This window comes from Cornus florida, unplaced genomic scaffold, assembly GCF_030987335.1.
Source record: "Cornus florida cultivar Cherokee Brave unplaced genomic scaffold, ASM3098733v1 CherokeeBrave_3.0.0_Hap2_Chr10, whole genome shotgun sequence".
NCBI classification, from domain to species: domain Eukaryota; kingdom Viridiplantae; phylum Streptophyta; class Magnoliopsida; order Cornales; family Cornaceae; genus Cornus; species Cornus florida.
In genome coordinates this window covers 16,887,655-16,904,047 of record NW_026775580.1, presented here as the reverse complement: position 1 = coordinate 16,904,047, position 16,393 = coordinate 16,887,655, and the positions used below count along the sequence as shown (strand labels likewise).

The 16,393-nt window shown below is 35.1% G+C and overlaps 1 protein-coding gene and 1 long non-coding RNA gene across 2 annotated transcripts; one reads left to right on the top strand and one right to left on the bottom strand.

Annotated features, from left to right (window-relative positions):
- Positions 1 to 2,309: 2,309 nt before the first annotated feature.
- On the bottom strand, positions 2,310 to 5,747 carry LOC132277775 (uncharacterized). The gene is made up of 2 exons (XR_009471043.1): positions 5,517 to 5,747; positions 2,310 to 2,690 (listed from the first exon to the last, which is right to left on the bottom strand). It is a non-coding gene; the product is annotated as an uncharacterized LOC132277775 (long non-coding RNA).
- Positions 5,748 to 6,165: 418 nt separating this feature from the next.
- Positions 6,166 to 9,905, top strand: LOC132277289 (bZIP transcription factor 60). The gene is made up of 3 exons (XM_059779105.1): positions 6,166 to 6,956; positions 7,565 to 7,788; positions 9,492 to 9,905. Exons 1-3 carry the CDS (start codon positions 6,319 to 6,321, stop codon positions 9,749 to 9,751), a joined length of 1,122 nt encoding a protein of 373 aa, XP_059635088.1. The 5' UTR covers positions 6,166 to 6,318; the 3' UTR covers positions 9,752 to 9,905.
- Positions 9,906 to 16,393: the final 6,488 nt, after the last annotated feature.

Genomic DNA, 16,393 nt, shown 5'->3' with positions numbered 1-16,393 from the left:
TTAAACCCCTTAAGCTTGAGCATTCTAGAACCTTTATCTATCTTATTTTCCTGTTTTAGACTAAATTCGTGTTATTGCCCTTTTTAGGTGCTTATCCCAAAAATAAGTCAATTCAGCCAAATAAGAGCATTAAATGAGTTAACTCAAGCTGAATGGAAGAAAGGAGCAAAGTGGAAGCTAAATGAAGCAAAGTATGGAAATTCAACATGTTCGATCGATCTCAGTATTTCTTAGATCGATCGAAAATTCATCGATCTAAACAGTTCAAGAGGGATCCAAACCTTTGTCCTTATCCAAAAAAATCCACCAAGTTCGATCGATATAACATTTTCCAGATCGATCGAAATGATTTGATCTTATCCACACCTACCACTTTTGTCTTCTTCCCAAAAATATCCCAAAATATCTCAGAGATTTGTCTTTATTCAAAAAGGCGCCGCCAAGGATGATCGATCTCTGCAGTATTCGATGGATCTCAGCCAAGTTCGATCGATCTTTCCACAGTTGATCGATCAAACTTCCTCAAGTCCAAAAAAAAATATATTCCAACTCATTAAAAATTGGCTCATGGTGCAATCATTGGAGGGACCTTGGTGTACGAGCCCAGACCATTAGGTGTGACACTTGACCTACCTATATAAGGATTTTGAGCCATTTTTAGATCATAACTTGTAACATTCATCATATTTTCTTATCTTGGAGAAGAAGCTAGAGATTAGATAGTTTTACACATTTTAGGAGTTCTTCCATTCTTCTAGGGTTTCCATCAAGAAGGAGGTCATTCCTACCATGGAGATAGCCTTTGAGGGTTGGATGATTACTTCAATGAGTGCCTAGACATCTACTTGGGGCTAGAGTAGCCCGTAAGTTTGCTTCCTAGACTTAGTTCTTGGTATATTTTTGGAGATTTATTTGTAATAATGTTTTGATCTTGGATTTATATATATATATCTTGTGGTTTCTACTTGATGTATATGAATTAATGTTTCTAATTGATTATCTACTTCTAACCATATGTCTATGTATGCTAAAATGGATGATTCATGTGTTTTTCTCTAGATTTAGTGGAATTTATGCATGTCTATGTATATAGATGAAATTAATCTAGAGATGGTCAAAACATAAAGCTTAATTGAACACTCTTGCAATTTATTTGATGGTTCACACTTGTTTTTTGATAGATTGTACTACAACTTTAGCTTACTTAGTTAAATTTCATGTCTTTAGTGTAGATGTAGTATAGTTGCTTTAAATTCATATATAGATGGACAATCTATTCTTGTTTCTTGGTGTTCCATACTTATGAGTGCATTAGGTGTATGTTTCTAGATAGTTGTATGTGCATAAATTGTGGTTTCATTGAATGGACTTTGATCTCATTTGATAGGTTGTGTTTTCCATTTGATTTGGTTTGACAATCTATGCTTATTTGCCATCCATGCCTAGTTTCAATTAATGTCACACACACACACAAGTTACAAGTCAATTTCTCCATTAATATACAATTGTTAGTGTCTAGTGAAGTCAAGTTTAGTGGTGAGCTCTAGTACCCCAAATCCTCCCCTTTATATTTTTCTCTACTTTATTAATCATTGAATTTTGTTTACTTTAATTTCATTTGCGTAATAACTTAATCAATCAATCCAACCAATCTTTGATCACTCGATCTACTAACCCTATACATTGTTTCCATTGCAAAGGCACCCACAATCCCTTGGGACGATCCCTACTCACCCTAGCTATATTTTTAGTTAGAGATAGTAGTGGCTTTTACAAATTAAAAACTTGGCCACATTGCACACTCACACCCTTAGTTCATCTTTTTGCAAACTTGATTCGACGACACACCATTATATAACTACTTCACATGCATGGCCATGTAACATAAGTTTTTACATTTAATCACGTAAACAATTAGCAAATAGGTATGCTTTCAAAATTGTAAACACGTAAGCATGTAATCACATAAGCAAATAAACAGGTAAGCAAGTAAACAAGAAGGCATGCTTTTCAAACATTTAAACACTTTAACACGTAGCACATAATCATGCAGTTCAACTTCCCCATGCAATCCCAAGTAGGCCTCTACCCGTCGTCCAAATGGTATTCAAACCATTACTCTGATACCAACTTTGTAACGACCCAAAAAGATACCAAAATAATAATAATAAAATATATAAAATTTCGGCATGACCTCAGCAGAAAAAATCCCTTTACAACTTGTTGAAATACATTAAAATGCAATGGCCTCACTAGGCCTTAAAACTAACATATTCTGTCCCAACACTAACATATTCTGTCCCAACGCATAATAAAATTATTATATTATATTCCCAAAATGATTACATTCATATAAAAAGTCTCGTTCCTCCATCTCATCCAAACAAAGAACACACCTTAGTTACATCAAGTCACAGTCCATAAATGTAGCTCAAATTTAAAAGTCCATAACTTACAACATTATACCAATTAAACTAAAGTTTCACAAAACAGTTAAACTTACATTTACAAAATATTAGAATTCTAATACAAAAGTTAGCAAAATAAAATAGATCTCCAATCACGTCTAGATTTGTGATGGATCGTCATCCGCCACCTCTTTTCCGTATCTTGAAAAATGATTAAAATAATGGGGTGAGCATAAGCTCAGTAGGAAGCGTTTAAGACCACTTCTTATATCCATGTGCATTCTACACAAAGAATGGGTAAAAAGGAACGGGGTTATACCATGGGGAATACATATTCTCAACTACAACAATAAGTATGTAGCAAATGTCAACCAATCACAAATTTTCCACAATGTCATGAAGTGCAATGTTATGCAAATGTCGCTCCCCATTTCCATAACATTTCCGTTTCAACTTCCAAACTGTTAGTGTAATCCGACCCAAGGCACCTCCAAGGCGTCACAAATGGAGGGTTGACTAACTATTCACGACCACAAGGCACCTCCAAGGCGTCGCATCCGGCCTAGTAAGCTCAACCATACTCCCTTCTAGACAACACTAACAACATGGACCACTAGACGCCTCCTAGGCGTCCGGTTTTCGCAAACACCTTTGAATATATTTTCCCAAAAATAATTTCATTTATTTTAAAACTTTTTTTTTTTTCTTTCCCAATGGATGCATGAATGCTTCATGCTTCATTTCATAAATTCAACCATAAAGTTCCCACATGCTTTTACAAATAAATTACTAAAATACACAACTCATGTTTTCATTCCGCATTTTTTTCTAACAATTTAAGCATACAAATCACAACTTTATTTCACATAAACATGCTTAAATATAATATAATCAATTAACACCTTGTCACAATTTCATATACGGCATTTAAGCAATTTCCAAGAACTTTTACTAATTAAGCATGCAATTAAACAATTTATAAGAAATAAATTCATAAAAGTATAAGAAGACCATGAATTAAAAACCCCTACCTCAAATTTGTAGATAAACCCTCAAAATGGGTTTCAAATTCGAAATCCTAGGGGAGGCCAAAAGCTGAAATTGTTTGTACTCACACGTAAATCTCGCCGTGCTCTTCGTTTTGTCGCAAACGGCACCCAAAAGCTCCAAGTGGTTGAAGATTAATCAAGCTTGGAAGTTTGAGAAAAAAAAATAAAATAAAATAAATAGAGGGGAAGAGGATCTGGTGCCGAGAGAGAGAGTGAGGGAGAGAAAATAAGAGGCCAAAGTTGGCCTTTTGGCCACAAAACCAAAAATTGGTGGGTCCCACTTTAAAAAAAAAAATCTTTTTTTTTCTTTTTAATTTTTACCACCAATATATATATATATATATATATATATATATATATATATACTTAATAATTCATAACCTCATAAAACACATAAAACAAAATAAATGAGGTGTAACTGGACCCAAACAAAACTCCTGCACGCAACAGTTCAGGTAGCGGGTCCCACATGAGACTTTCCGGTCCGAAAAATTGAAAAATACCAAAATGGCAACCGGTGTATTTCGAAGAGTCCTCAACTCAATTGAATGCCCCAACCAACTCTCGAACACACCCGGCACACCACATGGTGTTTGTTACGTAAAACGATAAAGGACGAAAATGCTTTCGCAAAAACAGAAAAATTCATAAAATAAAAAATGGTAAAATTTGGAAACATTACATCAGTGCTCTATTTTTGCGAAAATGGAGTAGCTTTTTGAGATTACATGTTCCAATGGAATATGGGAAAATTGGGCCCCAAATTTAGGCTCTTGATGAAGGTCACCAGGAAGCCAGATTGGGAAGGCGATTGGGCTCACTTTTTGTGGGCCCATTTTTGTTTTATTTTATTTTTTAAATTCAGGCCAAAACACTGTTTCTAAGGGCATGTTTGGCTGAAATAAAAGCTAAAATTCATATTTTTGACTTACTTTGATTTTTTTATTTTTTTTTTTTTTCCTCAAAATAATTGAACCAAAGAGCTATAAAGGCACTGTTTGTGTCAGCCAAACAGTGCCTTAAAGGCTTTTTTGGGCAAAAAAAAGTTTAGGGATTTTTTTTCGTTTTCAAATTTTATTTTAAAATTTAAAAATATTAAAATATTAAAATTTTTAAAGAGCAAAAATGCACCATTGAAATATATGCGATATCTAAAATTTGAAAACTCTAAAATCCTGAAGTGATGAAAAATGCTTATGTGCCTATTAAAAATTGCTAATGTGACAAATTTGAAAAGTCTAATTTTTAGAGAGTACATTGAAGATGCTCTCAAAGAAACCATAACACTAACAGAGTATTTTAGGTAGGGGTAGCCACGGATCGGATCGGATTAGGCATCAATTCTAATCCGATCCGCTCGCAACGGATTGAAAGATTTTGAATCCGCCACCAATCCGTTAGCTCACGGATCGGATCGGATCGGATTTGTAAAATGACGGATCGAATCGGATCCAATCCGCGGACTTTAGGGCCATCAATATAATTCCTGGTTTGTATATAATTTATACAAACCTCAGAAAAAAATGGATAAAATTTACCCTAAGAATAAACAGCGCTGTATCATCTTCCAAACAAGTGTTATAACAATTAATTTGTAGTTTGCTTTCACAATTTTGGGATCCAAAACAGCATTACGGAAATGTTTTCCCATACTCCTAAATCATCCTAATAACAAATTAGAATAGTTACTGGTCGTATAACCAAAATACCATTACCTGAAGGAAACCATAAACTTAAAATTTTCAGAATTAATGGATCCTTGCCTTGCTAAAAAAAGATAAAATAAATAGACATGCACTTCACTACTCATAAACACTAATTGATCATAATCTACCAATTTATGCATCATATATCAAAATAATATACTAGCAGTTTTTTCGTGATTGCTTCAAGTTGACCAGGTATTGAAGAAACATTGTCATGAGAGTTTTCAAGCATACTATTTTTCTTAAATTCGAGCCCAAAATTCCGATATTTCAAATCCCAAAAGAACAGTTTTTCCATAACAAAAATTCACATTTACCCAATTCATAAACACATATGGATAATATATGTGTACCTGTAGCATAACATCTTTACGATGAAGATCAGAAGAAGTCAAGAAGAGAGGTGAGGAAAATGCTAGGTTTTGATTTGGTGAAGGAGACGGGCAGCAGATCGAAGAACCGAAGGAGAGGGGTGAGGCGACGGCTTCTCTTTGCTCTTCTTTAGTTATGATTTAGGTTTTACTTGATAAGTCAGTGCGGTGGCCACTGATATTGATATTTTTATAATATTAATATTATATATATCTCACTTTCTCTCCCTAGTTTGGAGTTCCATATATATATATATATATTTCTATAACATTAATATTATGTATATATATTATATATATATATTTTACGAATAGTCCAATTCACGTATCGAATTGAATTTTTGACAGACTAATCAATTATTGGATCCAACAACTATGGATTCAAAATGTTTAAATTCGTCACCGAGAGTCTGTGAATTCACAGATTTGCGAATTTTTTTACCCACTCCTAATTTTAGGACTGTGGGAGTACTTACCTACTTGAATAGTCGGGGCTTATGTCACCTCATACCTGACAAGAGAGGTCACTCTTTTTTATTCTATAAAAAAAAAAGGTAAAAAAATAAAAAAAATCCTATTGGCTGAATGACGTGTTACTCGGACATGGTCATTATATTTGAGAGGAAATTTCTCGGAGGATTCGCTTTTCCTTACCCTCGAAGAAACCGCGTTATCTCAGTTCTTTTCATCTTCTAAATCGGCTGTCTTCTGTAACTCTGTAAATACTAGTACTACTACGTTTTCTTTTTATTAGAATAGAGCCCTAATTTTAAATCTCATCTAAATGGATGATTATGGAGTCCCACAAAGCGAAACATTGAGCACTCATATTGATTTTGGAAATTTTCTTGATGATCCAATGTTCGACCCTTTTTTCCTCTCCGATCTATCGGCTGATGGGTCGGCCGGGGAGGTCGCGATTCGGTCTTCAGATCCGGTTTCCTCGTGGTTCAGCGATGTCGAGCACTTGTTGATGAAAGACGACGACGATAGGGTCGTTGCAGAACAGCCGAATCTCGAATCTTCGATTGATTATATGTCGGATTTTCTTCTTGAATCGCCGGTTGAGTCCGATCGATCAGGTGATGTTTCTTATGGGAAGAATTCACCTGTTGAGACGGATCCATCCGGTGATGTTTCTGTTGAAAAGAATTCGCCTGTTGAGTCCGATCGATTGGGTCATGTTTTTAATGAGAAGAATTCGCCTGTTGAGTCCGATCGATCAAGTGATGTTTCTGTTTGGAAGAATTCGAATATAGTTTTTGAATCGCCTGTTGAATTTGAGTCCGATCCAGCCGGTGATGTTTGTGATGGGAAGAATTCGGATACTTCGGAGGAGGATGAGAAGGAGAAACTTGGAGAAACGCGGGAGGAGGAAAACAATGGAGATGGTGATGACCTGAACAGCAAGAAGCGGAAAAGGTACTGAAATTATTGCTTATTCTTCAATTCAGTTTTTAGGGTTTTTAACTTTATAATAATTATCTGTATGTCTTATTTCAGCTTGAGGACATTCTTTGTCTGTTTTATTTGTTGCTTTGTTCTTCTCTTCAGTGCCTTTCTTCTGTTCAGCTTTTAGGTTTGTAGCGTTATAATTATTGACAAAGTTTGTGTTCTGTGTGCCTCTTATTTCAGCTTGAACATTTTTGAATGTTTATTTTTGGTAGAACATTTTTGAATGTTTATTTTTGGTAGGACATTCTTGGTCCCTTTGAATTCTTAATGTGAAAAAGAAAATTTAAAATTAGATGGGGAGTTTTGTTTCGTCCTGTATCCACTATAAGGAAATTATACTGCTTTTTATGTGTGGTAGGGAACAAAATTCTGTTGTTCTAAGTGAATGAATATCTTTGGAAGTTTTTATCTTTAACTAACTCTTGGTTCCTTTGGATTATTGGTTATACTGTTGGCAAATCCTGTTAAGAAGATTATTTCACAAGGAGATTGGAAATTTGCTTTTTATATGTCAATAAACAATATTATGATTTTGTAAATGAATGTTTGATATTCCCCTTCTTCTTGTTCTCTAGGCAATTGAGAAACAGGGATGCTGCTGTGAGATCAAGAGAGAGGAAGAAAATTTATGTGAGGGACTTGGAGATGAAGAGTAGGTACTTCGAAGCAGAATGCAAGAGGTTGGGGATGTTGCTTCAGTGCTGTTTTGCTGAAAATCAAGCATTACGCATTTCCTTGCAGAATATAAAGGCCGTTGATGCTACCATGCCAAAGCAGGAGTCTGCTGTGCTCTTATTGGGTAGGAAACGAAAACCAGCTCTCTTCATTATTCCTTTTATGTTGTTATTGGGGTTAATTTGGGTGATTTTAGTTTCTTGGTCTGTTCAATCTCTTCTAGATTGGCTGAAGCAGGAGTTCAGTCAGATTATTACCGTGTAGCTATGACTTATATCTAGCTAGGTTTTGAGTTTGGTGAGGCTTTTTTGCAGGCATTCTTAGTTCCCACTTAGTGTTACAATCGACACTAAACAAACCCTAAGTTTAGGAGATAGGAGACTGGTCATGTACAAAGGAATCTGCCCCTTATTCCTCATTTGTTATCATTACCCATGAGGTTATATTTTAATTCAGTATTAGATTTGTTCTCCGTCAAGCAAATGGTTAGGAGTTTCTCGTCTCCCACAACTCCATTTGCTATTTTGTAGTTACATTTGAACTTTTTCCATCTGCTGAACTAATTCGTTGATACAGTTAACCAAATCAGTAATTGTTAATGCACTTTCTGTTTGCCTTGGACATATTTCAAGTCTCATTCAACACTTGAAACCTTTGGGTTCAGTTTTTGGTATCAGATCTTCTTCCTTGACACTTCAATTTCAACCTTAGGAAAATTCTGCAATTGGCAAATTAGACAGTTTTTTTATGATATCTATATATTATTTCTCTCTCTTTTTTTGATATCTATATATTCTCTCTCTCTTTGTGCAAGTTCAAGTCTAAGCGTAGTCAACTTGTGCAAAAAATAGAGCCAATAGTCTTGCCCTATCAATACTCCACTTATGAGGGTACTGCCTTTTTTATTGTTGTGTTTGCCTTAAGTATTAAGATTTGGCTTAATTAGTTGGAATTCAGCGTCCTATAAACCTGAGTTTTTCCTATTTTGACTTATTATCCATTTTTAAATGAAGAACCTGCTGGAGCCGATGCAACTTCTGCTAACTTTGGCCATTACTTGGGAATAGTTTTATTTGTCCATGTTTTGGTACTACTAATGGTACCTCAATTATTCTTTAGCCCAGTTGAGATGTCTTTGTGATTGTTCAAACTAGTTTGATCTTTGGATTGGAGCTTATCTTGGAATTTTATGGACTGGTGAACCATAACCTGTTGTTGACTGTCCCAAGCTTGCGACTGTTTGGAAGTAGCTTATCTGCTGACCAGAAGCTACCCCACCCGAGTACTCCCTTCCCCATAAAGGAACCCACAACACAGCCCACATACAAAATTCCGCAGCTATCCATCGCGTGGACACTTGAAATAAAAATAAACATATGGTTTACAGCTAAATTTACTTCTCTATTTTAGGAGGTATGAGAAAGCCATATTGGGCTCTTAAGTTGGGAAATTGGATTTTTAATTGTTTGATCCACCCATTTAGTGCATTTAGGTTAAAGCTTTTATTATTCTTATTCTTATTCTTATTATTATTATTAGTGGGGGTTCATAATGCCCCGTAGATCATGGTGAGGCATTGGTGGAGTTTCTTGCTCATTGACTTCAAAGTATCTTGATTATTATTGTAGGCATTAGTCTCGTCTTTAGCTGCATGGATAGATTAGACCTGCAAATAAGAAAGGCTTGGTACACTTCATTAGGCCACAATAAAACTCTGGGTTTTTTTTTTTTTTTTTTAAATCTTGGTGCTACGGAGTATTTAATTTGGGATTTTCATATATCATATTGTTCTGTTAATTGGTTGTATTGACTTTGGGTATTATGCAGAATCCCTGCTGTTGGGTTCCCTGCTTTGGTTCCTGGGCATCGTCTGCCTGTTCATTGTGCCCAAAGCGCACCAATCAACTCTGGAACTAGTTCCAGCAGAAAGCGTGGAGCACGAAAACCAGGGAAAGCTGTCTCCAAAAAAGGCAGGAAGTAAGATATTTGTACTTCCGCTAGTCAAGCCCTATATCATGAGCAAGAGATGCAAAGCTTCAAGGTCAAGGATTAAACCAAGTTTTTCTTCTGTAGAGGTTCTGGTGTGATCGACCATGGCACCCTCTCTCTCTCTATCTCTATGTGTTTTCGAGTTTCTTGATTAGTATGTTCCCATGAACTCGTATTGATATGAACACTTAACTCCATCTTTAGGTAATTTTGTCGTTTTAAATACAAATTGGTTTATTTTTATGAGGTTGATTCTCGTTGTTCTTGCTTAGCATATGGTGAACAGTATTAATTCCCCCGGGGCTTAGTCAAAATAGAATAAAAATTATTCTAAAACTAAAATAAGAGGAATCTCTGGAAGATTCGGTCGGGAAATGGATTGTTGGGACTACGGAAAAAGATTTTTTTGCCCCCCACCTCAGGTTTGGGTTAAAAATGGGTAGTTACAACTCGGGAGAATGTGGTTCAATCTGATGTTTGGTAAATTGGACTAAGACACCTAATTATGAAACGTACGTAATTTTTCCTTGATTTTTGATGGACTCTTTGAATCATCAAGATTTAGACCTTCAACCCCATTTTTACTTCAGTCCCAAACTCACCAAATCCCACCAAGAAATTCGAGGGCTAATCAAAACTTGTCAACCTTTGATACCTCATGTGCCCAGTTCTTTCCTCTCCGATCAACATTTACCTCATCTGGTACGGCAAATGGTCTCCACCTCAGCAACTCCTCATCGAAGACTTCCTCCTCTCCATTTCCATCGTGCCGCCCCCTTCCCCTCTGACCAGTGGTCCACTGTCTCGTTATACACAGACCAGACCGGTGCTAACATCTCCCGCTCTGTCCTCGTCGTTGGCAAGTATTCTAACCACAAGTATGCTCACGGGACCCACCTCACCCGACTCTCTATTCAAGAGGTCATCGCCTCCGTCGTTCGATTAAATCCCTTTCCCGTCAATCACAAAAGCTTCATCTACCTCATCCTACCCTCCTCATCGTTCCGTCCGAGTCCCTCCGGACATTTCAGTGCTCGCCGGCGTTCCGTCTTGGCTGGCTCAGTGTTCAGACGTCAACCTTGCTCGTTTTCTCGCCGGGTAAAGTCTCGCCGAACATCCTCTTTTGCTGCCTGCGGTCCATTCCTTGCCGGTAAATCCCGTCGGTGTCGTCATTGAACATTGCCGGTACGTTTCGAGCTCGCTGGTCCATTATTGGCAGTTTCGTTTCTCCTTGCTCATCACTGCGGGTTTATTAGGTGATGTGGTTGTGGAAAGTGGTGTGGTCTGTGCGTGCCTGTCTATATGTGTATATACATATTTATATTTGTGTGTGTGTGTGTACGAAAAGAGAAGAAATGGAGAAGAAATGAAGGAGGAAGAGGTGGTGGCGATGATGGTCAAGAGGTGGTGGCAGTGTTATACTGTTTGGTGGGGGAAGGGAGAAACGGGAAAGGTAAGGGGAATTTGTGGCAAAATTTGTTATTTCATATGTTTAGAAAGGTCAATATGGTAGTTTCATAATTTAAATTGGTTAATTCACATGTAGTAATGCCAATTTACATTGGTTTGGGATGTCTTTGTCATCTATATCAAATCTAGGAGTGTCGTTGCCCAAACAATATCAAAGTTGTATCCAAACAGTGCAAATTACTTTTATTTTTTATTTTTTTTGTTGGAATTTTTTAGTGTGTTTTTTTTTTTGTAATTAGTTTGGAAATAAATATAAAAGATCCATGCAGTGCTGATTTTGAAACGACAACATTTTGAGACTTTTTTATAGCAAAAAGCAATTACAAAGGCCCTGCTTCGTAATTGCTTTTGTTTCGTATTTTTTTTCTCTTTTTCCAACAGTTGCGAAACAAAACATGGAAGCGTGTTGGTCGTTTGCTGCGATTTGAATATATAGAATTGTTTTTGAAAAAAGAGGTTAAAATAAAAATAAAAAAGGCCAAAATTGAAAGCATCACATTGATGTTTCCGATTATACAACTAGTCATTTTATTTTTCAAACTTTTTTACCAAATATGTTTTCCCGTTTTGTCTTCAAAGTAAAAATAAATATCCTTTCAAATAGTATTGAACATGTTCCATAAAAGCCAAAATGTTAAACTAAAACACGAAACAAAAATAGTTACCAAACAAGCCCAAAAAGTTAAAAGTATTGTATTTCCAAAAAAAAATTACAACAGTATAATACATAATTAGTAACTCTTTAAATTGACACTTCTATAAATTTATGTATGTTGTTTACATTGAATCTATATCAACTTTATCAACAGCAACTAAGCATTTGTTGTATTACTGAGCCTTTATTCAATAACTTAGTGGGTTTATGTGTGTGTGGTGTATATATATATTTTTTATTTTTAAATTTTTTTTTAATCATATAATGAAGAATTAAGTGAGTTGAATTTTATAAATTTGTTATATATATATCTATGTGGTGTCCACAATAAATGAAGTCAATGATGACACAAAATTGGCGTGAGAAGGAATATTGGAAGATTAGCTTACTGCGAAAGCCATTATCATGGCTTGTTTGGGAAGCCTCAGTGTATGCCTATAAATAGGCTTCTTGTATACAATTGATGGTGTAAGGAAAAATAGTTTTCTCTCTCTCTTTATTCCATCTCTTCGTTCTCTCTCTCTATCTCTCTAAAGCTCTATTTTTATCTCTTTTATAATATTACTCTCTCTCTCTATATATATATATACTCACACACATATTTTATTGCACGTTATCAGCACGAGCTCTATCCATCTGAGATTTGAAGAATAAGTTTTCTCTCCCTCTTTCTATCCCAACTATATATCTATTTTGTGATATTAGTTTTGATATATTGTTGGGTTAGTTTGCTTTATCGAAGAACATTGTATTTCTGACTCCAAAGGGTAAGAAAAGTTTAATTATGGATTATTGTTCATAAAATAAATTGTTTCACTTAAATGATATATGTGCTTACACTATGGTCAGTTCTACCACCTTTATTATTTAATAATTTAAGGCCAGTTTTACTACCTTTATTATTTAATAATTTATTCCCCATGGCTGGTTTTACCACCTTTGTTATTTAAATAATTCATATTATGTTATTATTTCATTTCATGCCATTTATTTATTTACTATGCTAAATTATATTTTTATATTGTTGTCACATTTAGTTATTCTGAAAATGTCAAATTTGACAAAGCTGGAATTCGTGGCCCTGGATATTTCTGGCAAAAATTATTTATCTTGAATTCTGGATGCTCAGATCAATTTGAATGCCATGGGCCTTGGAGACACAATCAAAGAAAAAAATGATGCATCATTGCAAGATAAAGCAAAGGCCATGATTTTCCTCCGACGCCATATTAGTAAGGAACTGAAAACTGAATACCTCACTGAAAGAGATTCACTTTGTTTATGGAATAATTTGAAAGAAAGATATGATCATAAAAAAACAGTCATCCTCTCAAAAGCCAGGGCTGATTGCTGCAACTGAGGTTGCAAGATTTTAAAACTGTGGCTAAAAATAACTCTGCTCTATTCAAAATCAAGTCTACATTGAAATTATGTGGTGATACTGTTACTGATGAACTTTTGCTAGAAAAAACATTCACCACATTTCACGCCTCGAATGTACTCTTGCATTAACAATATCGAGAGCGTAGATTTAAAAAAATATTCAGAACTAATATCATGTTTGCTTGTGACAGAGCAAAATAATAAACTTTTATTAAGAAACCACCAGTCCCATCCAACTGGATCAACACCGATCCCTGAAACATATGTTGCATTATCCAGTGGTCGTGGACGCGGACGCAGACGCGGACATGGTCGTGGTGGTAGAAATGAATATGGTCGTGGTAAAAATAACTACCACAATAATGAATATGGTCGTGGTAGAAATCATTCTTATTACCGTGAAGGATATCAATCCTCACATTTTCGCAATCAGAGATCCACACCATATCCTCAAAGGAGAGATCATAATAAAATGAAACAGGGAAAAGGGAATGATGTGGCTCAACCTTCCAAGGCACACGATAATACTTGTTATCGGTGTGGCATGACAGGGCATTGGCAAAGTATTTGTTATACACCTAAGTATCTGGCTGAACTTTACCAAGCCTCAATGAAAGAAAAGGAAAAACAAAAGGAAATGAATTTCTTTGATCATGATGAGCCAGTTGACATCACAAATCTAGAAATGAATTTCATTGATCATAATAAGCCAATTAACATCACAAATTTGGATGTATCAAATTTCTTTGAGGACCGTGATGAAAAGATAGACTTCCTGATTGGTGATGGAAATGTCCACACCAATTAATCTTATTTTCTTTTCATGTTCTGTCTACTATATTTTTATTTTCCTTATATTTTCCTTGTATTAAAGTTTTATGTTCTAGTTTGTATTAAAGTTTCTTTTGTTATAAAAATTTTTTTATGATAAAGAAATTTATATGCATAGGAATGGATCTTACTAGTTCTAAAATAAATGGAGAAGATATATGTCTTATAGATAGTGGAACAACACATGTAATCCTTCGAGATCAAAAATATTTTTCTCACTTAACTCTGACAGACGCCAGTGTCAGTACCATATCAGGTCCCACCAACTTGATTGAAGGCTCCGGACGAGCCAACATCATTTTACCACATAGAACAAGATTACAAATCAATGATGCCTTATATTTTACAAGATCTCGGAGAAATCTGTTAAGTTTTAAAGACTTGCGTCATGTAATGACCTGGTCTTTTTCTTCCTTTTCTATTTTCGGTGATTTTATTTTTTCGTCTTTTTCCTATTTTGTCTTTTTCTTATTTCGTCTTTTAGTCGTTTTTCATTTTTCCGTGCATAACCTCACTTGTTGTGCTCGGATTTGATTTCGATTTTGCATGCATTCATGATATTTGATTTCCATAACATTGGTATTTTTACTTTTCTTGAAAAGCATGCTAGATTAGTACTTTTCTTGTAAATGGCATGAATGCATACTTTAGTGTAATTATTTATAACTTTTGGGGTTTTAGTGTAATTATGTAAAATAATTGTTTTTCGTTTTGGGGACCTTTTTGCAATTTATTTTGGAGGATATTTTGAAAAAGGACCATTTTGTAATTTTTGAAAAGTGTGACAAGTGTTACACTCTCATGAAGCCATTTGTTGGCATTTAGGTGAAGAGACTTGGCACCATGACTTCTTGACATTTGGTGGGTGAAGATTCATCTATGTGTTGGCCTTAGATTGGTGCACATGTAACCATTGATTATTGACAAGTGTAGGCTTGAGATTAAACCTAAGGATAGAGCCTTTGATTTGTGACAAGTGTAGGATCAAGATTTAGTCTTACAAGTGTGTGTAAGAGAGGTAGTGTAAGAGCACATAGTGAGTGGAGGATCTCTAGCCCTTCCATTCACCATTTTTCACTTATCCTCTTTATTTTCCTTAATTCTTCAAAGTTCTAACCTAGCCACCATTGGAGAAAAGCTTGGTTAATAGCTTTTTTCTTCAATTTTGGTGCCCTTCCATTTATCTTAGACTAAGAACCTTAACTAGTAAAAGTTTCCTCTCATTCTCCTCTTCATTCACCCTAAGCTTGTTTTCCATTTAGTGCTTGGTTGCTTGGATTATAGAGATTCAATTCTCTATTGAGGTAGGGGTGGTAATATGTTTATATTTTAAGTGTTTTATAATCCTTTGGGGTTTAATATATATTGTGTACATGCTTCTAATATGATAGTCTTGCATATTATAGGAAATCCTTATGATTGACTTAGGGTTTATTTGATCTAAGTATGTATATTGTGTATGTATCTTGTGTAAGATTATTGATGTTGTATATAACTCTTATTGATTTGAATTACTATACTATTGTGATGATAATTCTACATTCAAGTTGATTACTATTGGTGATTGTAATTATTTTAGAAGCTTAATACTATAAATGTTGTAATCTAGTATATAAAGCTTATTGTTGAGACATGGTTTAAATTGATGAGTTTGTGGTATTATATTGCACATTATATCATGTTAAGAACTTGTCATTTATTATTCCATTCTAGATTTGGAACCCTAAGACATGGTTTGTGTGGTTTCAAAGATACTTGTGCATGGAAGGTGGTTTATATGCCTTAAATTATGATATATAAGTTTTGAACTTGATATATTTTGGATTCTCTTGGGATATTGTGTTACAAGTGACATGGCTAAATTTTGGCTTTAGTGCGGGAGGTATGAGTTCTCCCCAATTGAGATAGTGCGCACTATGGTGGTCTTCCCAACGGGTTAATGCCCGGAATAACCATATTGATCTTGGTTTAGTCCAAGACGAGATGTCCAAGTTTTCCATTATGTGATTTCGCATTAAATTTCAAGTTGACAACCAATGTTTAATTGTAACTTGTAATTTTTGGTTGATTGCGAATTGATGTTGTTAAGTACATTGACATTGTCATGTGTTGTTTAAGAATAATTTAAGTTAGCTTAAGATGATCCCTTAGCACACCTTGAACATAGACGTTAAGTGGAATGCTCCCTTATATTCGTCTATATTGATCTCGCAATGATATTGAAACTTTAGGGTATACGCATATGCTTCTCCTACGACTAACTTGATTACTCACCCTAGTGGTTTGGGTTGTTTTTTAGGTAAAGAGACCATGTTCATGGATGCTCATCATCCTTAGAAGCTTTTGAGCTAGTTGAAGCATTTTTGTATATTAGCATGCACTTGTTTAGCATGTTTTATCT

Excerpts from the sequence above, each read along its gene's own strand:
- LOC132277289 (XM_059779105.1), top strand. The coding sequence starts at position 6,319 with ATGGATGATTATGGAGTCCCACAAAGCGAAACATTGAGCACTCATATT. Across the intron at positions 6,957-7,564 it reads AACAGCAAGAAGCGGAAAAG|GCAATTGAGAAACAGGGATG; the intron begins GTACTGAAATTA and ends CTTGTTCTCTAG. Across the intron at positions 7,789-9,491 it reads GTCTGCTGTGCTCTTATTGG|AATCCCTGCTGTTGGGTTCC; the intron begins GTAGGAAACGAA and ends GGTATTATGCAG.